The sequence below is a fragment of the Equus asinus genome, chromosome 10 (genome assembly GCF_041296235.1).
Source record: "Equus asinus isolate D_3611 breed Donkey chromosome 10, EquAss-T2T_v2, whole genome shotgun sequence".
NCBI lineage: Eukaryota > Metazoa > Chordata > Mammalia > Perissodactyla > Equidae > Equus > Equus asinus.
In genome coordinates, this window is record NC_091799.1 from 16,366,898 (window position 1) to 16,393,607 (window position 26,710).

The 26,710-nt window shown below is 56.8% G+C and overlaps 1 protein-coding gene across 3 annotated transcripts in view; it reads right to left on the reverse strand.

Annotated features, from left to right (window-relative positions):
• Positions 1–1,484: 1,484 nt before the first annotated feature.
• USP20 (ubiquitin specific peptidase 20) overlaps positions 1,485–26,710 on the reverse strand; it is a 42,570-nt gene continuing 17,344 nt past the window's right edge. For 2 of the 3 annotated variants that reach the window (XM_014863476.3, XM_070518533.1), the window contains exons 3-25: positions 24,721–24,774; positions 22,870–22,932; positions 22,365–22,496; positions 21,241–21,337; positions 20,663–20,732; positions 19,137–19,250; positions 17,809–17,887; positions 14,789–15,236; positions 14,250–14,390; positions 13,786–13,901; positions 13,343–13,515; positions 12,703–12,797; positions 9,362–9,395; positions 9,133–9,178; positions 7,975–8,155; positions 7,773–7,899; positions 7,159–7,328; positions 6,995–7,076; positions 5,918–6,026; positions 5,014–5,116; positions 3,659–3,730; positions 3,016–3,192; positions 1,485–2,876 (exon numbers count right to left, since the gene is read on the reverse strand). In XM_014863476.3, the coding sequence (XP_014718962.2) occupies positions 3,032–3,192; positions 3,659–3,730; positions 5,014–5,116; positions 5,918–6,026; positions 6,995–7,076; positions 7,159–7,328; positions 7,773–7,899; positions 7,975–8,155; positions 9,133–9,178; positions 9,362–9,395; positions 12,703–12,797; positions 13,343–13,515; positions 13,786–13,901; positions 14,250–14,390; positions 14,789–15,236; positions 17,809–17,887; positions 19,137–19,250; positions 20,663–20,732; positions 21,241–21,337; positions 22,365–22,496; positions 22,870–22,932; positions 24,721–24,774 (2,667 nt within the window). In that variant the 3' untranslated portion in view covers positions 1,485–2,876; positions 3,016–3,031. The remainder of the gene's footprint in view (positions 2,877–3,015; positions 3,193–3,658; positions 3,731–5,013; positions 5,117–5,917; positions 6,027–6,994; positions 7,077–7,158; positions 7,329–7,772; positions 7,900–7,974; positions 8,156–9,132; positions 9,179–9,361; positions 9,396–12,702; positions 12,798–13,342; positions 13,516–13,785; positions 13,902–14,249; positions 14,391–14,788; positions 15,237–17,808; positions 17,888–19,136; positions 19,251–20,662; positions 20,733–21,240; positions 21,338–22,364; positions 22,497–22,869; positions 22,933–24,720; positions 24,775–26,710) is intronic. The other variant, XR_011506202.1, reaches the window with a different exon arrangement.

Here is a 26,710-nt window from a genome sequence, read left to right on the forward strand (position 1 = left end):
CGCGGCAGTGTAAGGCTCGCACGGTAGTTCACGTTGCCTGAATTCAAACTAGAACAAAGGTGGGAAGCTCGCTTTCCGGGGGGCTGCACCTGGCACATGCTTTTCCCATGCAGCTTTGTGAGCACAAGCGCAGGCAGACCGAAGGGCTGCAGACCCAGGCCGCAGGGGGCCCGCAAACTCCTCAGGCTGCAGGGGTGGCTCCTGGCTCCCTAAGGGGCTGCTGGAGCCAGTCCTGGGCCAGCCCCGGGGAAGAGCCCAACGGAGGGGACGAGGGGACATCGTGGGGAGCAGCAGACCACAGACGGCTCCCCTGCAGCCCCGCGCTTCCCGGCTCCACTCCGTCCATGAGGTGAACCAGCACAGACTCCTGCTTTGTGCTCAGATTCCAGCATCTAAGTTTGGCCAAGCTACTGAAAAGCCTGGTGTTTCAAGGGAAAATATAAAGGAAACATTTGAAGGCCAACAGGTACCTACGTATTTCTCTCGCAGCTTCCTGTAGCACCATAAGTGAATGTCCCCAAACCTCGGAAATCAATCAACCCTCCAGACAGATCTCACCTCCCACGGTACCTAAGAAAAGCCAGGCAAACCTGTACCTCGGGATTCCACATACACAGCGTTCAAACGGGAGCAAATCGAAAACTACTACTTAGACACACACGCATGTGTGGCAACACGAGAAAGTGAGGAGAGAGGAAATGCAGGCAGAGTTACTCTGGGGTGGGGCACAGCGGGAGACGTGATCAGGCGGCCCTGGGAGTTCCATGGACCCGGGAACGGGACAGACCCCGGGGCGGCACTGTCACCGTTTTATCATTCTTTATAGTGAACACATTTCTGCACACTCCTGTCTGATGAGATTTCACAAGGAATGTTTAAATACATAAAAATCTCAAGTTATTCTCTCCCTGCCAAAACCCAAAAAGTATAAACAAAACCAACCCAAACCGCAGGGACTGTAAAACGCCAGCACCACTAAAGGTCAGGGAGCTCCCAGTGCCAGACACCAGCAACCGCGATGGAGGCACCAACGCCCACCGTCAGCCCAGCGACGGCTACCCTCCAGCAGCAGAGCCCTCGCCGCGGTCAGGGAGGGTGACCCCTGCTCCATGGCAGCTCTGACATCGGAGCAACTGAGCCCACGATGCAGTGCCAGCAGGGGACCGGCCTGTGGGATGCGCTGGCCTCATCCTCCGGCCACAGCTGGCCCCACGTCTCTGGGGCCGGGGCTGGTTCCAAGAAAGGAAAAACCCATGCGGCCGGGTGTTTAAGGCGGCTCGGCCTCCTCTTCCGCTCTGCAGCCTCCAGAGGCTCTCTCGTTTCAGGGAGCCCTGCACAGGCCCCTCCCAGGCCCAGGTCCGGGCATTTGTAATGTCGGTCGCCATGGCTCCTGGCCCCCCCAACCCGTCCCCAGCCCCCGAGACGGTGGGTCCCCCCTCCCTCCAGTAGCAGAATGAAGGGCAGTGGATGCGGAGACAACAGTGTGGGCTGTGGGGAACGCGTATGTATTTATTATGACATTCTGAACACAAACGAGACCGCGCAGACGTGGGGTGGGATTACGCCAGCTCTGCAGGGGGGCGCCGCTGGCTGCAGAAGCAACTTTCAAAGGACTGCGGCACATGTCAAGAAATTCCAGCAGTGGCTTGCTCTTTGCTCACGTGCACCTCGGTGGGGAAGGGACCAGAGTCCGTAACCAGAGATCACAGAAGCGAGCACCGTGTCTGCGAGAGCTCGAAGGGACCCTGCCAGAAGTGCCTGCTGGAATTTCCACCAAAGCCTGCTTCTAGAGACTGAAGGCCACGGTTTTGGGGGGTCTCATCCTGGGACCCTTCCCAACCCCCCGTTGCTTCGGCCCTGACGAGGTGAGCATCTTTCCCCAGCTGCCTCGTCCAGGGCTTCAGTGCCAGTGGAGGCAAGACTCAGCCTCCCGTGCCTGGTGGTCCCTGCACTCAGCAGCCGCCGCGCTCAGCAGCCGCCTCGCTCAGCATCCAGAAGACACAATTCCGGGCCGTGCGTGCGAGAGCTGCCCCAATGCCACCCCTCCCTGGGCCAGGGCTCTACCCAGCTCGGTGCTGGGGAGAAAGGGGAAGTACATTTTCTCTGGCATCAGCCACCAGGGAAGCTGCGTTAACAGCAAATGAGAGCAAGGCGAGGTACTCCTGTTTCATCATCCCGCTCCCTAGCAGAGGCGAGTTACAGCCAATCCCTAGGGCCAGCTCAGCAGCACAGGGGGAGAGGAGGCCGGCTGCCTCCAGGAACAACCCCTTCTGACAGAAATCCACCCCCCCCTTCGGGTCCCCATCACGAAGGAGTCCGGAGTCGGGAGTCTGTAGGACAAACACTGACAGCAGCCAGGATTCAGGAGCCTTTCTGTGACAAACAGGAGGTGCAGGGGTGAAGCGGGGCCTCGTAGGAACTGGCTCCAGTGACAAGCAGCAGCATCCTCACCGCCCTGGCGCTCGGCACTCTGCCCGCCACTCTGACCGTCTGCCTGCGAGTCCTGGTGCTGGCTGGACCAGGCGCCTGGGGGATGCCCGGCAAGCAGCAGCTACTCCCCACCCCTCCGTCCCAAGGCCACAGCCCCTGAGAGCTCCAGGGACAAAAGCCGGGCCCAATCTAGTGAGAGGGCGGGTTTGGGGGAAACAACGACAACAGTGACGTGTGGGCACTTCCAGGACAAAGACCCAAGTTAACATCATGGAGCCGTGGTGGTGTCAACAAGACGGAAGTGGATATATTTCCTGGCTGCAGCATTACTCACTGTGAACCAAAACAACTTTGCTGCCTCTGTACGCATCTGCATTTCCGAAGCGGCTGGCCTCTCTTCCGAGTACAAATGCACCCTCCACAGGCAGGAGGGCGAGGGCGGGGGCCTGTGGGGACACCGGGTCATCAGCCCAGGGCCCACACGAGGGTTCTTGCAAGCAGCCTCGTGGGAGGTGTGTTCAGGGACATGCTCTTTCAGCACTCAGGGGACACGGAGGGTCTCTGGAGAGTGAGGAGGACACTTACAGACTGTCCCCCCAAGTCACACGGCCCGGGTCTCGGCTTCAATTTTCTGCTCCCCGTGCAAGCTCTCTGGGTCCTGGAGCTGGGCCACACTCTGCCGGATGGCAAGCTCGGGGCCGCCGCCATACAGGCTGCTCAGGTAGCCCCAGGTCTCCTCTGAGATCTGCCCGTAGTCAGCTCCTGCAGAGACCAGGGGCCACCCGTGAGGCTGGGCTCGCCCTGGCTCCATCGATGAAGCCATGGTCCCGGCTGAGGGGGCTCTGGGGGCCAGGCCCCAAACGGGAGGGAGGACAACTTTGTGCAAAGCTGTTAAATGGAAATCTCAGGATTTTCCAGTAGAACACCCTTTCTCTGAGGGCTCCAGAGGGGCCGTCTCTGGCTGCTGCCCGCTTCCCAGAGCGGGGAGTCCACACAAAGGGCAGGCAGGCAAAGCCAGCAGAAGGCGTGGGGAGGGGCCTGGAGGACCCACGCAGAAGCCCAGCATGGCGGCCCCCGGGCTCAGGCCCTGGGCCCAGACCGGGGTGAGGCTCAGCCCGACTCAGGCAGATGGCAAGGGGGCTCCTGGAAGGACCGTGAGTGGCAGCCAGGAGGGGCAGGGAAGAGCCCGGTGGGCCTGGGAGGCCGGGGCTGGGGCCGGCGGACTCACCCTGCTTCAGCTGGATGTGGCCGCTTCCTTTGACCTGTGCGATCCTGCTGTTGTCAATGGGCCCAGGGGGCTCTGCAACAGACATGGCGCAGGCTCAGCACCTCTGGGCCCCTGAGGCAGCGGGAGGAAACCCCAGAGCCAGCCCCCACCGCGGCCCTCCACCCTGCGACAGACAGAGCCATCCTCCAGGTGTGACTGAGACACCTGTGATGCCAGAGAGGCCGTCCTGAGCCCCAGGGGTCAGCGTGAAGTCCCCTGTGGTGAGGTGCTTGGGGCACCAAATGTTCATCTACAGACGTCTGAGTGCCAGAGGGCCTGGTGGCACCCCTGACCCGGCAGAGGGAATTGCTAGGACGCGCACTAGTTTCAGACCCTAGCGTGGGTGGGGGAGGGGGGAAGCCAGTGCCGTGGACGTTGCTCTAATCTCGCTGAGCAGCCCTCCTGTGTGCCCCATATCCCACGTACACCGCAACAACCATACGAGACGAGAACGGTTTATGGAGACAGGTGACATCACCGTCCAGGTCAGAGCGGGCAGAAGACAAAGAAAGCCAGGGCCCAAGGCAGGGCTCGACTCTGAGCGGGTCCTCGACCACAACCACGCCCGACTGCCTCCACAGCACTAGGGAGGATGCGGGGGTCCCTGGTGCCCTCCCGCCCGGCAGGGCCTGGCTGGCAGTAAGGCCCCACCTCTCCTGAGTAATGGCTCGGGCTTATGCTCCGAAAGGCAAATGTCCAGCACATAGAACTTGCTGGCCCTGCCGACCCTGCCTGGCGCCAGGCCCTGGTCTGGAGCCCAAGTGTGGGGCTGGAGGGCGGTGACGGAGGCCGCGTGCAGGCCAGGGCTTGGGCTGTGCTGCCCCTTGCCGTGGACCGTGGGGACTCGGAACTGTCTGGGGATGGGACTTGTTTCCACCCACGTAAATGCAAGGGTCAGAGGACACAGTGTCCAAGTCCTTTCCTAAGAGTCTGAGGCCATCTATCCAGTAAAGTCTGTCACACAGGGCAGCAGAGTCCCCAAAGGAAGGTGCTGGCGGGAGGAGGGGCAGCCTCTGCTGGGTGTGGATGGGGGGGACAGTGGGAGGGAGCGGGCGGAGCAAGACGGCTCCCGTCCCCCGTCCCCCGAGGGCATAGGGTGGCTGGCCTGGGGTGGGGACAGTGATCCCAGCACCGGGACTGGAAGAGCACCTGTGTTCTCTGCTCCTGCGGGGCAAGTGCTCAGCTGCAGGGGTGGCCGCAGAAACCTTCTGGGCAGGCACAGGCCCTGGGCACCCCGCTGGGACTCTGCGGCACTCCCAGCAGATCCGCAGCCCCAAGTCCCTCCTGCGGGGTGGGCAGGGCCCCGCTCCACTCACCATTGTCCTTCCCCTTGACGAAGGCCTCCCACTCCCGGAACCACTGCATGCTGATGCAGTAGATGACGCTGGGCGACTCCTCCGCCTGGAACGCCTTGTTCAGCTGGGCCGGGGCAGGGGCAGGGCCAGGGGCAGAGAGAGGGGAAGGTCAGCACAAACGCCCCAACACCTGCCAACCCTCACCCCCGACTCTGACAAAACTAGATACTTCAGGTAGAAAATTCAGACGAGTTCAAAGAAAACACACACCTCCCGCAACCCCGCCACTCAAACGCCTGCCGGGAACATCCTGGTGAACCTCTTCAGTAACCCCATTGAGGCCGCGCAGTAGATGGGTTTCCTCCCCAACGGCCACAAAGAGGCTGTCTCTACTGGACCTTCTCCTGCCAGCGGGCAGGCGGGCCCCTGCCCTGAGCCCTACCAGGGAGGCCCGCAGGGCCCCGCTCCTCACACACCTGTCCCACTGCACAAGTCCCTTTCCTATGTGGGTGCTACCGGTCATGTTTTGCAACGTGCTTTTTCACGGACGGCACCTTTCCATGTCTGTCGGTAGAGCCCTCAGCAGGAGGGACTCTGGCCCCCAGGGGACACCTGCCAACGTCTGCAGGTAATTTTGGTTGTCACTGGCATCATATGAGTAGAGGCCAGGGATGCTGCTAAACATCCTACAGGCACAGGACAGCCCCCAATAAGGAATCATCCGGCCCCAACAGCAGCACCCTCTCCTCTGACAGCTACCCCACAGTATGCCAAGCAGACGGCCCTGCCCTCACTAAACCCGGCCCCTTCAGCCAGGAAAAGCCTGAGACGTCCGGCCTCCCACAGAACACATCTTCCAAACAGCCTGACTCATTCTGTCCCCCGGTCCCCACGGGTGCCCCGCACCACCCCCACCCGCACACACCTTAATGAAGGTGTCGATCTCAATCCGCCTGCGCTTGGCCAGCGCCTCGATCTCCACCTGGCAGATGGAGCACACGTACAGATGGTTCACGGCGGGGCCACCCCCAAACCTGCACCCATGGTGGGAGGCAGAGAGACAGACAGACAGACACGTGAGCCGTGAGACGAGGGTCCTGAGGGGGAAGCAGCGGAACTTGCCAGACAGCACTCGCCGCCCTCCACTGGGCTGGCTCCTCCCCGCCAGGGGCTCCCTCAGCGCCCTGCTCACTACACTGGCAAGGACGCCTTCACGCCAGCGTGCCCACAGTACCCAGCAAGTGCCTGCCCAGGGCAGGTGCATCACAAATATTTGTTTAATGGCCAAAGGATGGCTTAGTGATCTCACTTCCTCCCCTGGCTACTGGGCAGGAGCTGTGGTGGCCAAGAGGCCCCAGGCGGAACCCTGGGGACATCAAAGGGAGGTCGCAGGACGGAGGGTGGATCCCACAGTGTGTGGGGTTCTGATCCACCCACAGGCAACAGGGCAGAGTCTGCGCCTGACCTGCAAGTAGATGGGGCAAAGCCAGTCCAACGGGTGGCCAGGTACCAGCACTCCCTGGCCTATCCCTCCTGACCAGTCTGGCCACTCTCTGGGTTATGGCACCTCCCGCCTGCCTGGCTGCAGAGCAACCCAGGCCTGGCAGGTCCTCAGCGTTCTTGGTCTTGGACTTGAACCAGGAAGGCCCCAGGCAGCACAAGCCCAAGGTGGCCCAGGCTGGGCACAGGGTTGGGGAGACACACTGGCCAGCCCACCCTGCAGCCGGCACCCCCAGGACTCTGTGAGAGGGGCCCATAGGCTTTTGCTGGAGCCAGTTTTCAGTCCCTCGTGACTGGAGGGATGACGCTGGACACCCACCGCTGACGGGTGTCTCAGTGCAGACACAGCTGTACAGGAAGCCCCTGAGACTGCTTCCACTCTGGTCTGCTGCCTGAGTGGGGACAGCGACGGGTCCCAGAGGTCTTCCTGTCCCGCCCAGCTGAGCACCTGGCCTGCTCAGGGTAGGCTGGCCCTCCAGGAGAGGCTGCCCGGGGGCTGTACCTGTTGTAGAGGTGCTCCCAGACGTTCTGTGGCAGTATCACCACCAGGTCGTCGATGTAGTGGTATTTGTTGGGCGGGATGCCTGCGGAGGAAGGCAGAGGGAGGGAGAGCTGGGGGCTCGGCCCACCCGCCCTGTACTCCGGCCACAGAGAGGGTGCCCTCACCTCCGTGGGAGCAGAGGAAGGTGTGGTTGGTGATGGGCCCTGGCTCAGCGAAGGTGTTGAACTTGTTGAGCCACTCTCGGGACACATAGAAGCGTAGCAGGCTGGGCTCCCGCATGGCAGCCAGGGACACGACCTGCTGCCGCTCCCGCACAGCCTCCTCGCTGCTCTTCCTGGGGCAGGGGTGGGGCAGGGAGAGGAAGGAGGGGCTGTGTCTGGGCTCACAGCTGTCTGGGGGCACCAGCCACGTCCTCTCCAGCGCTGTGTGCAGAGCCACCCACCAGCTGAGCCCCTGGGTGATCTGGCTGCATCTCAGGAGGCTCACCATCCCTGCCGGGGTTCTGGTCCCCTCACCTCCCACGAGAACCACTCTAGAAGACCCAGACTCGACTTTCTGAGTTTCCCGCTTCCCCCACAGAAATGAGGGGCTCTTTCTTAAAAACTCAAATCCTTACTCCCTGGGACCTAAAACGCCCCCAGCTCCACCATCCCCACACACCCCAGAGTAAGCCCTGGGGAGGAGGGGCAGGACATCCGGGCCCCCAGGTCACCAGGTGGGGGCCCGGTCACTGTTCTGCAGCCAGCCCCAGCCGTCCTCCGACTCCCAGGGCCCACACCTGTAGAAGAGGACGTAGGCCTCGGCGTTCTGCACCACCGTCTCATGGACCTCGGTGACGTACTGATCATCAAATTCATACCACTGCCCGTTGATCACGTTTTGGCAGTAGGCGATGTAGTGGCCACCTGCCCAGGAGAGGGAGACAGGTCACAGACACCCCAGGGCATGGGGACGGGGCGGGGTGGCGGGGCTAGACTCACTGCCTGCCGTGCCGTGGTGGCAGATGACCGAGAGGAGGTCGTAGGAGGTGATCTGGGACGTGCACTCCTTGGCGAGGAAGGGGCGCAGGTCGAGGCCCTCGAGCGGGAAGGAGACGTGGCTGCTGATCTTGAATGAGTACATCACCTCGTGCCGGAAGCGCTTCAGGTGGATGCACAGGATCTGCGGGCGCGGAGGCCTCGCTCGTCCCAGGGCTGCCCATGGCCCTGGGAGCCCCGGTAACCAGGCGGGGGCCTCGAGGCAGGGCCCTGGGACACCCATTAGCCCACTGCTTGACCCACTCAGGTCTTGTCAGCCAGGTGGAAACAAGAAACCCAGTGGCTAGAGCCTTCTAGAAGCCCAAGCCAGCTGATGGGTCCCACCCACTGACTCCGTCTGGACACGTGGAAGAACCACGCGTGGAAGCTGAGCTGGGCTCCTTTAAGAGCCCCGATAAAGGCAGACATGATGGCAGGGCCAAGCTTCGCTAACAGGATCGGCCGCCATCTCGAGGTGGGCTGTCCCATAGCTGGCCTCGTCTGTACATGAAGCTGACTCTCACCAGCCCATCGAATTCACCATCCAAAGAGCTTGACACCTAGTTCCGTTGGCACTGACCTCTAGAAGGCTTCTCCACAAAGCCTTCCCAAACCCGCTCAGCACCACCTCAGGCACCCGCATCTGGGGCCACGCTCCTCTTTGCTCCAGCCACACGGGCCTGCCGTGGCTCAGCCAAGCCCGTCCTGCTTCAGAGTTTTGCCACCTGTCCCTTCCCCACTATCCCTCCATGAGGCTGACGCCTGCCTACGTCCTCAGGGCCCACTGAGACGCCACCTCCTCAGAAGGCCTTCCCTGACAGCCCCGTCGGCCAGGTGCCCTCCCCTCCCATCTGTGCCCCCAGGCCTGCCTTGCTCTGGGCCCTCACAAAGCATGCTGAGTGACCACGGAGCTGAGGCCACAGGCGAGAGGGTGCCAAGCTACCAACTGAAAAATTAGCCAGACCGTCCCAGGAGGTCTCTCAGCCAAAGCAGCAGACTCTCCACGGGCCTCTTGAGCTCAGAAGCTTCCGGTCAGGGAGGGTCGGCCTGTGCCCTGTGCGTCCCCACCCATCAGTGTGGAGAAACCCTGGCGGGTGGCAGCGGCAGGAGGCGTCCACTCACCTCGGGCAACCGCAGGACCTTACAGTACTTCACCCCATTCCGCAGCCTGGGAGAGAGCGGGCGAGAGACGGTGAGCGACCCGCGGTGGGGGCACCCCTCCCGCCCTGGTCACCTCTCTGAGATCAGGATGGAAGTCTGGGGGAACCCAGGGGAAGCGTGTGCAACACAGGCGGACCACAGAGGTTGGAAATGGGAAGTGGGGGAGAAGCCCCTAGAGTCACACACTCACTTTTTACACCGTTCACAGCTGTACATGTTGTCACCTAGGGCAGTAAAAGTGACGCAGGTTAGCAGGCACGGCCATGGGGACAGAAGTACATGTAGTGACTTATGCTTAAGAAATAAAACCACAACATGCTGCCTACAAGAGACTCCCTCGAGCTTTGAGAACACACACAGGCTGCAAGTGAAGGGATGGAGAGAGACAGTCTATGTAAATGGAAACCAAGAGAGAGCAAGGGGGCTATATTTATATCAGAGAAAACAGACTTCCCATCAGAATCAGTTACAAGAGACAGGGTCACTGTATAGTGACAAAGGGGTCAATTCATCCAGAGGACGTCACTATTGTAAATACATACGCACCCAACACCTAAATATTTACACATGCACCTGGAGCATTTAAATATTTAAAGCAAGTATTGCCGCAACTGAAGGGAGAAACAGACAGCAATACAATGGCATAGGGGACTTCAGTACCCAACTTTCAACATTGAACTGATTACCCAGACAGAAAATAAGGGAACAAAAGACAGGAATAACTCTACAGACCAAATGGACCTAAAAGACATACACAGAATATTCCATCCAACAGCAGCAGATTCTCAAGTGCACACAGAACATTCTCCAGGAGAGGTCATGCATTGGGCCACCAAGCAAATCTTAACTTTAAGAAGACTGAAATCATATCTAGTATCTTTTCCAACCATAGTCATATGAAACTAGAAACAAATAATAGGAGGAAAACTAAAAAATTCACAAATATGTGGAAATTAAACCATATACTCCTGAACAACCGATGGGTCAAAGAAGAAATCAAAACGGAAATCAGAACGCATCTTGAGACACAAACAAAAATGAAAATACAACATGTCAGCACTTATAAGATGCAGCGGAAGCAGCCCTAAGGGGAATTTTACAGCAAAAAATGCCTACATTAAAAAAAGAGAGACCTTAAACAACCCGACTTCACACCTTAAGAAATTAGAAAAAGAAGAATAAACTAAGGCCGAAGTTAGCAGAAGGAAGGAAATAATAAAGATTAGAGCTGAAATAAATGGGACAGAGACTAGAAAGACAATAGAGAAAAATCACTGAAACTAAGAGTTGGTTTTTCAAAAAGATAAATTGACAAACCTTTACCTAGATTAACCAAGAAAAAAGGGAGAGGACTCAAATAAACAAAATTATAAATAAAGGCGGGTACTTACAACTGACACTACAGAAACACAAAGGATCATAAGAGGCGACCAAGACCAATTATACACCAAAAAACTGGACAACCTAGAGGAAACAGATAAATTCCTAGAAACACACAACCTAGCAAGACTGAATCATGAAGAAATAGAAAATCTGAACAGACCACTAACGACTAAGGAGATTGAAGCTGTAATCAAAAACCTCCCAAGAAAGAAAAGCCCAGGGCCAGAGGTTTCACTGGGGAATTCTACCAAACATTCAAAGAGCAATTAACACCACTCCTTCTCAAACACTTCCAGAAAACTGAGGAGGAGGGAGCACTCCCAAACTCATTTTCCAAGGCCAGCTTCACCCTGATACCAAGGCCAGGTGAGGACACCACAAGAAAGGAAAACCAGAGGCCAACATCCCTGATGAACACGGATGCAAAAATCCTCAAAAGATTTTAGCAAACTGAATTCAACAGCATATTAAAAGCATCATACACCATGATCGAATGGGATTTATCCCTGGGATGCAAGGATGGTTTATCAAATGCAAGTCAACAAACATGATACACTACATTAACAGAATGAAGGAAAAATATCCTACGATCCTCTCAATAGATACAGAAAAAGCATCTGGCAAATTTCAACACCCTTTCACAATAAAAGCACTCAACAAATTGGGTTTAGAAGGAACATGCCTCAACATAACAAAGCCCATATAAGATAAACCCACAGCTGGCATCCTACTCAAAAATGAAAAGCTGACAGCTTTCCTCTAAGACCACGAACACGACAAGGATGCCCACTCGCACCACTCCTATCCACACAGCATGCAAGTCCTAGCCAGAGCAATTAGGCAAGAAAAAGTAATACGGAGAATCCAAACAGAGGAAGCAAAATTGTCCCTGTTTGCAGATGACATGATCTTGGGTATAGAAAACCCAAAGACTCCACCAAAACACTGTTAGAACTAATGAACGAATTCGGCAAAGTTGTAGAATGCAAAAATCAACCTACAAAAATCAGTTGCATTTCTATACACTAACAAAAATAATCTGAATGAGAAATAAAGAAAACAAAAGAAAAACCCTTTATAATAGCATCAAAAACAATAAAACACATAGGAATAAATTTCACCAAAGTGAAAAATCTGTACACTGAAAACTATACGACATTGATGAAAGGAACCGAAGAAGAGTGTGAGATAATACAAAATATAAATATTGGTCTCTGCCCGAGGCTCCTGGCACAGGGCTCTTAAAGTCTCTGCAATTCCCTAAGTGATAGGAGCATGAGGAGCATTTTTTGTTCTAACATTCGGCCTTTGACTCTGGTTCCTGACACAAAGTCCCTAAATCTCTTGGAATTTCCTGGGTGATGGCAGTGTCTTTTGCTCTAATAAGGTGATTCTGGGTGGGCTCCTGGATGGGGGCTGCTCACCAGAAAGAGCAAGCCATGATTAGAAGTTTGGAATTTTCAGCCCCGCCCCCCCATCCTTCAGAGAGGGGAGAGGGGCTGGAAGCGGAGACAATAACTGATCCCGCCTACGTGAGGAAGCCTCCAGAAAAATCCCAGTCGTATGGGGTTCAGAGAGCTTCTGAACATGTGGAGACTCGGGGAGAGCGGCGCTCAGAGAGCATGGAAGCTCCGTGCCTTTCCCACATGCCTTGCCTTAAGCATTTCCTCCATTTAGCTGTTCCTAAGTTATCTCCTTTTATAACGAGAACATAGTTCACAGTACTGAACTTACACTTAAAAATGGCTAAGATGGTAAAGGCCACATTATGTATATTTCACCACAATTAAAAACTAAGAAGAGTTTGCCTAAAGATTAATAAGATGCCAAACAGCAGAAAAATAGGAAAAGGATCGGAATGGGAAATTTCAAAATAGGAAATACAAACAGCTAACACACTTAATGAAAAACTGTTCAAGCTCATTAATAATCAAGGAAATGCAAAAATTAAAGCATGATGTCATTTTTGTCCACCAAACTGGTAAAAAAAAGAAACACAGGTGAACCCCTAAGAGCTACAGGGAGGTGGGGCTGGGACAGCACGCACCCCCCGCCTAGCCGGCCGGCAGGGAACACCTAGCGACAGTGAATCCCAGAACGTGAACTGTAGCCGGCCCAGCAGCACCCCCAGCCAGCCAGCTGACCCACCCTTCAGCTCATCGGCAGCGAAGAAGGCAGCGAGGCAGTCTTCCAGGGTGACAACTGGCCCCCAAAACCAGCTGGGGGTACAGGATACCACGAACCTGCGGAGACAGAACGGGGGTGGGAGGGTGCTGCCAGGGCCTTGGGATGGAGGTGTGCTCGGGCCTAGAGGCAGCTTGGCCCATGCGTGGAGTGGGCGGAGGGCTGGAGCCAGACACCTGAGACCACCAGCTGAGAGCTCAGTGTCCCTGGGACGGTGACATCACCTCTCTCTGAGCCCCGCCTTCCTCACTGTGAAGGGCGCCATCACGCTGGTCCCTCCTCTGGGCACGGTATGGGTTCCCAACATGAGGCAGGGCAGGGCCTGGACTCCCTCTGCCGTCCTCCTTTCTAGCTGCCATTGGGTCATGCCCGTCGTCACTGGCCTTCCAGTCCTGGCCATCCCAGGGTGGCCAAGGGACATCCCCACCCCACTTAGCTAACTCCCACGCCTCCTGCAGCCTCGAGCTCCCTTCCGGACTCTACCCTCATCCCTGCAAACACTTGTACTCTGCTGTTTCAGGTCTGCGCCTGCCCAGGAGGCAAGTTCCAAGACGGCTGCGCCAAGGTGGTCTTGCTTCTCCAGCGAGCGGGAAGGCAGGCCTACCTTCGGATATACTCCATGATGAAAGCAAGCCAGCCCTGGGCAGCGTAGCTGTCCCCGCAGGCTCCTGGCTTGGCCGGCACGTTCTGGTAGATGGCCGAGTGGAGCTTGGCCAGGTCCTCTTTGCCAGGAATGGGCAGCGACAGGTCCTGGAATGTCTCCACCGTGGTGGACACCTGTGGGGTTGAAGGTCAGCCTGGGTCTCCACATTCCAGGGTTCTACGCTGCCCAGACAAAGCTAAGTCTGCACCCTGAACCCCAGCCACTGGCCAGTAGGTGTGGGCCAGCAGGCCTGCTCCCCAGCCCTCAGACACAGGAGCCCCAGAACCAGGCGCTCCCCTAGAGAGGCAGAGGCACCCTGTGGAGCATCCGCCGCCCCACAACCTGAGCGAGGACCGCCGAGGACAGTGAAGACCAGCACGCTCCCCCACGCCCGGGGCACCCACCCGGTCACAAGTGAGGCACTGCACGAGGCTGAGGATGGAGCCGTCGAAGATGTCGGAGATGACGCTGCGGTAGCGCTGCTCCTTCCGCCTGCGGCTGCCGGCGCTCAAGACCTGGGCTGGGGGCACAGCACGGGACTAGGCCCAGCCCGCAGCGGGCAGGTGTAGGGGCTAGCTTAGCTATGATACGAGGTCAGATCTGTACGAGTCTTGTGACTGGGTCTGCAATTCCCAACCCGGTGCCTCAGTCATCGTCTGTAAGATGGGACCCCCCCCCCCCGCACCCCACCCTACTCATGTCCCAGTGGCATTAGGAAAGCTCAGAGACACTGCGGGAGGAGTACGCAGCACAGCCCCTGGCAACAAGCACTCAAAAATGACAGCCACAGGCACGACTTCCACTGCCAGGCCCGAGCTCCACGTGCCGGCGCCCTGCTGACCTGCCCTCCCTGCCCAATCCTCCGAACCTTTCTTGAGCACGTATGATGGTCCCATCCTCACGGGGCTCGCACGAGGAGGGCTGCTGGCCAGCTTGGCGTGGCCCTCGTGGTGGTGGACGGGGCTGCAGGAGCGAGAGGCGCTGCGCATGTGGGCCTCATTGTCTGGCTCTGGGGGCAGAGAGGGGACTGGGCTGGACTAGGGCGGCCAAGCCAGCTCTGGTGCCTGGTCAGGAAGAGGACCTGCCAGCACCTCCCAAAGGGACCGAGGCCTGCACCCACCGTGTCTCCTCTGTCCTGTGCCCACCCCAGCCCTCAACAGACACACAGGACGTGCTGTCCACATTCTCCACGTCTCCAGTGGACAGCTCAAGGCGGTCACTCAGCTTTGTTAGCTGAGGGAGTCCGGACACATCATGTAGCCAACTGATTTCCCAGCCGGAAGTTGGATCTAGTGGTGGAACCCCCGAGGGTGCAGGGGGAGCTAACAGGACACTGCTTATCCGCGCTCGGGACGCTGCAGGCGCAGGACAAACAGGGCCGTGGTTCCCCGAGCAGTTGTCTGGTACCTGGCGTGCGGCAGGGGCTGGCAGACCGCGGTGACGGTGCCTGAGCGTCCGTGGGCTGGTGGTCAAGGGCAGTCATGGCAGTGTCCACGTCGGCATCCTCGTCCACCTGCTCCGAGTTTGTGCGCTGCTGGCCCCAGGAGAACTTGCGGTCCTTCATCCGCTCCTTCTCGGAGATGGCGCGGCCCGCCTCGTCTGGGATCAGCAGCTCCGTCTCGGCCTGCGAGCCGCCCCCGCCACGCCCCTGCCCATCGCCCTCACCCCGGTCACTGCTTGAGTCGCAGGACAGGAACTCGTCCTCTGATGGGCTCCGGTCGCCCTCGCGCTTCTCATCTGAGTCGCTCGAGTCTGAGTCCCGAGCCTCTGTCAGGGCCGCCGCTGCCGCCACCACTGGCTCCTTGAGCTCCTCGTGCAGCTGGTCCATCAGGCAGCGCAGGAACTCCTGGGTGTCCTGGAACCAGGGGTCGCGTCACGAGGGCTGTCCCTGGGGGTGGGAGGAACCTGCCACAAGCACACACTGCCTCTGCTGACGAGGATGCCGGCCACCTCAGCTCGCGGGGCCTTGCTGGCGCCCTGTGCAGATGCACTGATCAACCCCTCACAGTGGCCTCCAGGGCAGTTCTGTCCTAACCCTAAACTCCTGATGGCACTGAGGCTCAGAGAGGCTGAGGGACTCCTCCCAGGTCACACAGCTGTAAAGTGGCCAAGTTGAGACCCTCACCCGACTCCTCAGAGCTCACGTTCTTAATGACCTGGAGCCCTGCTTCCAACTCAGTGTGGAAGAAAGCAGAGGGACCACATTCAGCCATTAAAGTCACCTTGCTCCCTAAAGGAGGGGACCCACTGGGGTGGTTAGGGAGCCTGTGGAAGGACAAAGATGATACCGAAGGCACGTGTGCATGTGAGGGCTCAGGTGAGAGCTGCAGGGAGCGACATCACCTGGCAGCCAGGCCACCTGCACCTCAGCGCTGCTCTCTGAGTCCTGCCCCAGCCCCCACACCCATGCCTCCCCTTGACTCTTGCTCCAGCCCTCCATGCCCACGCCTCCCCTTGCCACTGTGGCCTGTGACATGAGCACAGGCTCCGGAGGCAGAAGCTCACCTTCCCACAGACCTGGGCATGACCAAGACCAGGCTGCCACTTCAGGCTGGCTGGGTCTCAAATCACAACAGTGATTCTGCGTATTATTACGACTCATCTATGACTCAGTCACCAACCCCGCGGGAAGCCAGGGCAGTGATGCCTCAGGCACAGCCTGCCACTGAGCCCAGCCAAGAGAGGTGCACACACAGGAGACACTTTAAAGGTCAGAAGATGGTGACAGCAGCTGGCCATGGACAACTGGGGCACTTGGTGTGGTGCTGGGCCACTGGGTTCCAAGTCCAGTTCCGTCCCTCACAGTCCCTGACGCAGGCGTCAGAAGCAGCCCTCCGGGCCCAGTTCCCGACCCACGTGAGGCAGGGGTCATGCAGTGGCCAGACCCAGCCAAGCCCAAAGCCTCACATCCCGGATTTGGAGAGAGGGCCCGTCTCTGAGTACTGGCGGTGGGGAGGGAGGCCTCTGCGCAGATTTGCGAAGGCCAGGTATCAGGCTCAGATCAGAGAAATGGACGGCAAGCTTCTCTCACAGCAGAGAGGGAGCGGGAGGAGAAGTGTGTCCCATTCCAGGGACACCGAAAGGTGCTTTTGAGAAACAGGCTCTTGATACGTCATCCACTTTTCTTTCTGGTTCTTCCTTTTAACAAAAGTACTCTGCAGTTGTCACTTAAAGCTCAAGCTATGTGGAAACACAGCAGCCTCTGGCTATTAACTGAAGCCCACAGCTGCATCTACCTTTCAGGCTCAGAAACGTCCTGTGCATTATTTCCAAGAACGAGAGAAAAGGATGTTTCTGGAGTCCGAGTGTATGCTATGCAGCAGCTGAGTGGCCCTACCCCACAGCATCCTCACTGAGAGCCCGAGGGCCAGCAAGGCGCCCTGTAGAGAATGAAGGTGGCACTGCAGGGAGGGATGGCTCAGCTAGGCCTGAATCTCATCCCTGCCACTGTGTGCTGTGTGACCTAAGCAAGGTATAGAACCTCTCTGAGCCTCAGCTGCTTACCTATACCACAGGGGTGATGACAGGGCCCACTTCGAGAGAGTTCTGTGAGGATGAACAGGGCTGTACTTATGTGGCAGGTGGTGGCCACCTAATAAATGGTGAATGGTGAATTTTCATCAGTGGACATTATCACTTTCCAAAACGGGTGAAGCTTAGGTTGCACAGGGCTTCTCAGTCGGGAGCCTGGCATTCCTCCAACCGAGGGTGTGAGCAGAGAAATACCCAGCAGCCCTCCCCCCAGGAAGGGCTGGGAGGTAGGGTGGTGGGGCCGAAGGGTAGGGCAGAAGGCAGCCTTCGCGTGACTGCTGCCCTGTGCCTGGCCCCCACATTCAGGCAGCAGAGACAGCAATGCCATCAGGTTCCGCTCCACCCACACGCCCAGCAGTGAACACAGGCCGTGTGTCGATCGGGGGCAGGGACCTGGACCACAGGAACGACCGGCTCAGCTCGGGGCTGGGGCACATGTGCAGCTGTGTTCTGCTTTGTCTAGGCCCCATGGTTTTACGCAATAGATATTGCTGGTTTCAAAGGGGTTCTCTAGACTTACAGAAACTTGTAATCAAAGGTCTACTTTAATAAAGGGAAATTCTGCCTGTGGTCTGGGGAAGGAGAAACCCCGTGCCGTTGTGAACGCAGAGCACAGACTCCGGAGTCAGACTGCCTGAGGTCAAATTTCCCCTCACCAGGCACCAGCTGGGTGACCTGGGCGAGGGCCGTGGCCCGCTGAGCCTCAGTCTCCCCATTCTGGCAATCTGCTGGGAGGCTCCCATGTCCTCACACACGTGAGGGCTCAGGCAGCGAGGCTCTGATGGGGAGAGCCGCTTCACCACGCTGAGCCGCTGTTACTGTTTTCCATGCTGGTCTTGGTGTCAAAGCCAGGCCTGGGAGGTAGTGGGGGTCCCCTGGGCAGCTCCATGGCCTACCTGCTGGGCATAGCCTCGGAACATCGGGTTGACCAACTTGATCCCGTGGGACAGGCTGGTGGGAACCACGTAGCTTGGGCTGTAGGAAGACCAGACCCATTAGCGCCGGTGGCCGGCTCCGAGCTCCTCACCCCTCCAGGGCCGGCAGTCAGCGAGGCCGATCAGACTCTCCTGCACTGCCAGGAGGCGCCGACCCGGCCAGGAGCCCAGCAGGCTCGCACATCCCTACAGTCAAGAAGGAAAATGTCAAGTCGCAGCTCCACCAGGCAAAGAGCTCTTGACTGGGATGGCGTCCTTTTCCACTGGTCCACGACAAGCCTACTTTAAAATTGTTTTCACTCCAGAATACTTATTGTGCTTTTTCTTTTTCTTTTTTTTTTAAGATTGGCACCTAGGCTAACAACTGTTGCCAATCTTCCTTTTTATTTTTAAGGATTGGCACCTGGGCTAACTGTTGCCAACCTTTTTTTTTTTTTCTGCTTTATTTCTCAAAGCCCCCCTGTACATAGTTGTATATCTTAGTTGCAGGTCCTTCTAGTTGTGGGATGTGGGACGCCGCCTCAACGTGGCCTGACGAGTGGTGCCATGTCCGCGCCTAGGATCCGAACCCTGGGCCGCTGCAGCGGAGCACGCGAACTTAACCACTCGGCCACGGAGCCGGCCCTATCGTGCTTTTTCTAATTTCAAAAGGAATACAAGTTCATTATTGAAAAATCAAAAATTTCAGAAAAGCCCAACAAAGAAACACCACCACTAACAGTACTACCCAGAGATAACTACCATTAAGATGTCCAGATTTTTTCATGAAAATACAGACACATATACAACATTATGTACAGGCATACACTTAAACCTGGCTTCCTACAAAATTGGAATTACATTGCATCAAACTGTTTTAAAATCTGGTTTACGCTTAATGTATTTCTGTGCACTCATTTTAAGTTATTCCCAATCTTGCCTTTCCCTGGAGACACAGGGCTAACCCAAGCTTCCGGTCCTTGAATTCGTTTCACACAGGTGAAGCCCCCGCCTCATCAGCACCAGCCGCCACCATGAGATTCTTTCCTCTGAGCGCATGGTGGCTGCCGGCTCAGCTCAACGCCAGGTTCAAATTCTACCTCCTCCTTTCCCAAGCTGTGTGACCTGGAGCAAGATCTCTCTGAACCTCAGTTTCCCCAGTCTGTAAAATAGGGTTGGCTCTGACCGACACTTCACAGGGGTGCCGTGAGCATTACGCAGAGTAAAGTATGGCAAGTGCTCGACCGAGGGCCCGAGAGAAAATCCTCGTCCACACACAGCTGCCCGAGGTCAGGGGCTCGGCCACTCACCGTTTCCTGTGCCAGACCTCAGAGACCAGCTTCTGGTAACTTTTGCACAGGGCTGGCTTCTTGTCCGTGCGCACCAGGCCTCCACACTCCAAGAAGAACTGGGTCAGCGGAGGGCTGGGGGACAGGGGAAGCGAGGGTGGCAGAAGAGAAAAGAAGAGGACATGGCACTGTTTGAAAACCTGGGTGGAGAAGCAAGTTTCCTGTGGGGGCACTGCTTGTGTGGGGGATGTGCTGGAGCCCCCTGCAGCCAGAAACACCTGCAGATGACTAGAAGGATCCCACTTGTTACGGGTTGGATTGTGTCCCCCAAAATCCCTATGCTGAAGCCCTGACCCCAGAGCTCAGAATGCGGCTGTATTTGGAGACAGGGTCTTTAAGGAGGTGATTAGCTTAAAATGAGGTCATCAGGGTGGGCCCTAGTCCAGTATGACTGGTGTCCTTATAAGAAGAGGAAATTGGGACACAAACATGCACAGAGGGAAGATGACATCAAAACACAGGGAGAAGGGGCCTGTCTGCAGGGCAAGGAGAGAGGCCTCAGAAGCAGCCAACCTGCCCGCACCTTGACCTTGGATTCCAGCCTCCAGAACCCGGAGAGGAGAAACTTCTGTTGTTCGAGCCCCTGGTCTGTGGCACTTTGTTATGGCGGCCCTGGGATGCGAGACCTGGCCCCTCCTCCCCCAGGTCAGGTGAGCGCCCCACTTCAGGGCCGTGGGGTCAGGGGACGCCTGCTGCGTGAACGAGAGGAAGCAGCACCTGCTCCTCCTGTCAGCCCATTCTGTAGGAACCTTCTGGAGCCAGACGGCATCCCCACCACTCCCCTGTTCCTCAAGTTTTTGAAACTTATCTCATTACATAAGAAATATACATTCATTGTAGAAAAACTAGAAAATACAGACAAGCAGACAATAATAACCGACCTTAATCCTACCACGTGAAGACAGCTCCTCTGAAGACTCGGGCATATCCCTGTAGCCTTTTCTGTGCACACATACCCCTCCCCCACCCGCCCTTCACACACACACACCCTGAGTCCCACTAGGTGGGACATCTGTGCAGCAGGCATAGGAGATGCCCGGGCCTCATGGAGGTCACAGCCTATCCCAGATGGAAGCTAATACTTCCCCCCAAAACGGGATTGCACCATACACAGCTTTACAAACTCCTTTTCCCGCTACCATATTCTGAACCCCTTCCCATTTCAGTAAATATTGTCCTGCAGCATCTTTTCCTGCACTCACTGTAAGGCTGGCCTAGGATGAATTTGCACTCTAACTGTTTCAATTGTTTAAGTGGTTTCCAATAAACCACAGAAGATGAACATGTTGGCACAGACAACTTTCTCCACATCTCTGGTTACCTCCTTAGGATCCGGGCCGACGGGAAGTATTGCTGGGTCATTGTGTGTTTTCAGGGGTTTTGATGTGTATCCATATGCAACATACGCAACACAACTCGGAGGCTGCTGCTGCTATTTCCCGGGGACGTCCCCTGACCCCCATCTCCCAGATGAGGTGACCACCTACCAATTGGACAGGGCCTGCAGGGCAGCATTCATGTAGCAGGAGTTCCCCAGGTTCTTCATGCCCGTGAGGCCTAGGAAAGCAGTGCACACGGGGAGGGGACGGTGAGCGTGCTGCCCCGCCAGGAAGCTCACAGCACACCCCGGGAGATGGCTGTGGCTCTCCAGCCATCAGGACCCACGCAGAGCAGGACACGGTGGCTGCTGCTGCACCCCAGAAATCTTCCAACTAAGTTAACATGCTTCCTGCTCACAATGCCCACGGTTCCCTGAGTGTACGGAACAGACGGATGCCTCTGCCCTCCACGCAGCCCGGCCCATGGTCCACACTGTACAGGCAAGAGGCCGGGTGCAGAGGCGCCGGCCTGCCCAGGGCCACAGGGCTGACACAGGGCACGATGACTGCCAGGCCTCCAGGCCTCAGTCGGGCAGCTGGCCCTCCAGGAGAAGCTGCCATGCTGTACGGATGGCCATCCTGCCGCCCTTCCCTGCCCCTGCAGCACAGCGCACAGAGCTTCCCTGCCTGCCACCAAGGCCCCCGCCTGGCCCAGCAGCAGCCCTGTCCCGCGGAGGGGCCGTTACCTCGAGGTTTCAGGTCATCGTCCTCTGACTCGGACTCTCCCTCGTCGGCCACAGCAATTGGGACGGCTTTCAGAGGGTGGGAGGGCAGCGGGGCGTCCTGCGTTAGAGACTCCAAGTGAGGAAAACGGGAGGAGGGGGAGTCGGCGCCAGAGCCCATGTGCCTCCGGGGGAAGGAAGCCAAGCCTCAGCCGGGAGCCTGCACTGAGCCAGCCCGTGGGAGCAGAGGATACCGGGAAAGAGATGGCATCATTGGCCTTGCCCTTATTCACGATAATGAATAGTATTAATTTATCTTATTTATAGTAAATTTGGAAAAAATCAGAAACAAAGAACAACAACATGCAATCCTACTTTTCCGAGACAACCACTGTTAATAGTCTCTATGTATCTCTGTAGGTTTTAAACTGTTAACATAAACATGCTTCAAAACAGGGCACTGAATATATTGTTTTACAGCGTTTTTGGTAAAAAATCATAAACGCTGACACGCCCACAAATGTGCTCCACACACACTGACCGAGCAGCTCTTCCGTGCCGGGCACCTTCTAAACGTGGGGGAGGCACAACGCGCACACGCACGTCCCAGCCTCCCTGTGCCCCCATCCTGCTGGCCAGTCCCACAACTGGTTTACGGACCACCGCCCCATGCTGGGCCTCCGCGCCCGCGCGCTGAGCCGCCACCTCTAAGGGCTGCACGGCGCCCCGCTTGGCGCACGCCCAGTGGGTTTCCAGGCGTTTCCCACAGAGAAGCACCTGCAGTGACTCCTCATGATTCCCCTGGGCTCATTTTACACCTGGGCTTGCCAGGGCCTCTCCACCGGCCCCACGGCCCCGGCGCACCCAGACCCTCACCTCCCCACGGCCTCCCCCCAGCCTGTGAGCTCCCTGAGGGAGGCCCGCTCCCAGTCACCTCTGTCCTCATCGCCTCACATGGGCCTTGGCACCCGGCCGGGGCTCAGCGAGCATCTGCCGACACGAGCTCCTCAAAGTCACCTGAGAACACTCACCAGGGACAGACACCGTCTGGGACCCACCAATCCATGCTCCACCGATGTTCAGATCACATGGCCCTGCCCTTGACACCTGTCACCACCAACCAAACCGACCCTGCAGCACCCCCTCACCTGCTCCGAGAACTTGGGCGAGGGGCCTGGCGGGTGGGCCGCCAGCCGCTGCTCCAGGAACACCTCCCTCTCACAGGCATAACACCACACCCGGAACGTGGTCAGGTTCACCGTCAGGTTGTGCTTTTTCACCTGGAGGGCCAGATCCAAAACAGGGTCAAGGATACACGGGCCCAAGACATGCCTGAAGCCTGCATCGGGGCTGCCTCAGCTCCCAGGCCTCCGGGAGAGGCCTGGTCAGCACAGGGCCTGGAAGCCCGGCACCTGCTCACCCTCCAGCCAGGAATGCCAAGGGCTGCTACTTATCCAGCACGGACAGCTGCCAAGTGCTTGCACCTGCACTAGCTCTTGCTTCTTTGCAGCAACCCTGCTACGATTCTTCTCATTTTACAGACATAGACACTGAGACCCAGAGCAGGTGGATGGAGCTGGGAGGCAGCTGGAGCTGGGGTTTGAACTCTGCGCTGTCTGACTGCAGAGCCGTGCTCCCGGCTACCACCCTCACCTGTGCGTGAATGGTGCTGTGGTCAGCGAAGGACTCTCCACAGCCAACGTAGGGGCAGGCGACCTGGGGAGAGAGGGGAGAGGAGTGGATTAGGGCTGGCCAAGAAGACGGTGCCAGCATAGTGAGCCAGTGTCCCCCATCTCCACCCGACAGGACCCACAAGGAATTGAGGCCCTGCCACCCTGCGGGGACACAGGCTTACATGCCTGAAGTTCGCGTTGGGCAGGCGTGGCCCCCATAAAAGCTGCCCCTGCGCTCTGAGCGAGATGGGCTACGGCCTGGCTACTCGGCGCCCAGACCCTCTCCCCGTCCACTCATCCCTTTTCGGCCAAACCCCACTTCCTACTGGGCCAGTTGTCGGGACGCACACTTCTGTGGGCCTCACAGACATTTTCCAATGGGGGATGCCGGATGGGCAGAGGCAGTCGGGACCCAGTGCTGACCCAGGGCCCCACAGGGGGCCCTGCAGGACCCTGAAGACCCTGCCTTTGGCCTTGCACTCTCCCACCCAAATCTACCCATCCTCCAAGGCCAGATCAGTGCCTCAGCCGCAGGCCTCCACCCAGCCCTTGGCCCGCTTCCCCACAGGAGTGCTGTCCTTTCCACCGTGATCAGCACCATGCAGGCTGGGGAGGGCCTTCTGAGTCATAAAGGATGAGCGGCTTTCTGCATGAGGCTTCCACATCTGTCTCTCTGGGGGTCTGTGGGCTCCCAGGAGGCAGGACCACGCGTCCTACTTCTTGCTGTTCCCCAGGGGCCCAGACAGTGTCTTGCAATCTACTTTATACTGAGTGACAGGCCAGAGTACCCTGCAGGCCCCCGTGTTTTCTGCAAAAGCAGACTTGAACTGTGATGTCTTCCCCTCAGCCTGTCTTGTTTCTACTTGTGTTTGTTTTTAAGGAAACTTTCTTTTTTTAAAAGATTGGCACCTGAGCTAACAACTGTTGCCAATCTATTTTTTTTTCTTTCTGCTTTTTCTCCCCAAATTCCCCCAATACATAGTTGTATATTTTGGTTGTGGGTCCTTCTAGTTGTGGCATGTGGGATGCTGCCTCAACGTGGCCCAGTGATCGGCGCCATGTCCACGCCCATGATCCGAACCAGGGAAACCCTGGGCTGCCGCAGTGGAGCGTGAGAACTTAACCACTTGGCCACGGGGCCAGCCCCTGGAAATTTTAAGTAATAGTTATTTTTAATATGATTATAAAATGCAGTAAACATACACTTGTAGGAAATTTGGAAAATACTACAGAATTACAGACAAAAAATGAAAATTACCCATAATTCCACCACCCATATAAAACTGTCATGTTTTGATATAACTGTCCTTCTTTGTAATAAGCAGTAATAATGAAAACATGACTGGGTTTCACGGGGTACTGTCTGTGGCACACACCCTGCCAAGCCCATCAGAGGCATCACCCTCCCAAATTCCACCCACACCCCACGAGGTGGGGACAGTCCTCAGTGTCGTCACCTGCTTTAAAGGTGGGGAAGCAGAGGCCCAGGCTGACCCGGGGACAGACTGTCACTAAGAAGTGTCAGGGCTCAGAGCCAAGACGCCTCCATTAGGCTCACGTGCACCCATGAGTGCACAGTTTCGCCTCTCACACAGGTGCGATCATTAGTCCCGAGGCTTCTCCAGCCTGCTTCCCTCTCTCGTCACTTCCACAGCTGCCACGGCAGCCAACCCAGGGACTTGCCGGCTCTAACGGCTTGGGCATTGCACCCGAAACATCCATGTCCTGTGTCCCTGCCCGAGCTTTCCGGCAGTACCCGCTGGGGACAGGTATGCCCAGCCCGGAGTCTAGACGGAGCTCCACGCCTCTACCAGCTGTCAGCAGAGCCTACCTGGAGACAGGCCCACAGGTTCGGTCCAGCAACACCACATGACTGACAGGTTCCCTGTGTGAGTCGAGGGAAGAGAAAGAGCAGCGTGTGAGCAGGCTGCTCCAGCCTGGAGGGCGCCGCCCACCGGTCTCCACCAGCTGATGCTGATGGACAGACAGACGGACGCACCCTAAAGGCTCTGTTTGCCTCCCACAGGCCTTCGCCAGCCACCAATCTGAATTAGGTTCCCCACAGGCGCCTTACGCTCTATTGCTGGAATTGTGTTTTATTATGTGCCTGCGAAAACACTGTCAATAAAATCATTTGAAACTTAACTAAACAGACCACTTGACATGCTCTCTCCCCACACCTCCCACTCTCCCTTTGCTGCACGATTGAAGCCTTTCCCCATCTAGACCGTGCGCTCCATGAAAGAGGCATGGTCCGTTTGGTCTACCCCCGTGACTCCACAGAGCCTGGGACACATTAGGAGATCAGTTAGGTTTATCGGTCACAGAAAAAACCCAGGTCTCTGGGGGTGCTTCTTATCTGCCAACATCGCTCCCTCTTGCTTTAATAACAGAATGTGTGAATTTTGGCTGGACACATGACCAGCCAGCCACAGATGATGTTTCTCAGTCCCCACTGTGATCATGGGACTCCGTTCTAGTTTATGGGATGACAGCAAAAGTGACGTGTGCTACTTCAAGCTGTACACTACCCTTACTCTTCCTTCTCTTTCCATTGATTGGAATGTGGATGTGATGGTGGGAGCTGAAGCAACCACCTTGGACTTAGAGATAAAAGCCTTGTGTTGAGAATGGGAGAGCCACTCTACCGGTCCTACCTACCTCTGGACTGTTCTGTGAGAGAAAAGTAAACTTACATCTCATCTAAGCCACTGTATTTCAGGGTGTCTTTGTCACAAGAACTTAAACTGTGCCCTAAATAACCCTGTCTGCACACGTCTAGAACAGCAGCTCCCAGCTGAGCCTCGGGGACGTCCAGTGTGCCGCCTCCGTCAGGTGTGAGATGGCTTCTGGGTGCCGGCCTCTGAGAGCAGTCACAATATTAGGCTCAAGCAGAGTGAGAGCTGGCACTCGGGGAGAGGCCACGACAGCTAAGTTCTTCACGTGTTGCTCACATAATCCCAATGGCAGTCTGTGCAGCAGCTCACCAAGACCCCCACGCTACAGACGAGAAACTGAGGCTCAGCGAGTCACGCCCTGCTACAGAGTCAGCTCAGGAGGGGAGGCCAAGAAGCCTGGGCCATCAAAGCTGCTGCCAGGAAGCCTGGCTCCCCCGCGAGGGTGGCTGTGTCGGCCCCCCGGCCCCTGCGGGAAGCTCGTGTTCCTGCCAAGCACAGACACTGGCTGCGTTTGCCCACGGAGCTCCCAGTCGGGTTGAGGAGGAGCAGCTCCTCCCGTGCGGTGGGGCTGAGACCTGCACTCCGTGACGTGGGGTCTCTCCCTGAGGACGCTGTGGGTGGCGGGACATCAGTCTGCTCATCGGACTCAAAGCGGCCACCCCCCGCCCTCCCGAATCCGTAATCTCCTGTGATTCCCCAATTTCACAATTCACTCTCATCTTCCCAGGGCTTTTTTCATTTCAGTTATTTGCATGATAAAAGTATTGTATGCTTGTTCTAACCATTCCAATGGTACATATATGCTATATACAGTTTGAAATATATAATGTATGATACAAATATGCTGTAAAAATTTGAAGTCTATCCCTCTATACTTTCTTCTGGTACAAACATATACGCGTAGATTTGGGGGGGGGGGTGTAATTTTCAGGAAAAATAAGATCACACTATACATATTTCTCTGTAACACGTTTTTGTCACCGATCTATGGTCATCCTTCTCAGTCGGTACACAGAGACTACTTCTCATTCTTTGCAATAAGTGCCCAAGTGTCCACACTACGGGCACACCAAAGCTTATTCGCCCCTTCCCTTCTTGATGAATACTCAGGCTGTCACCAGATTTTCCTTTTACAAACAATGC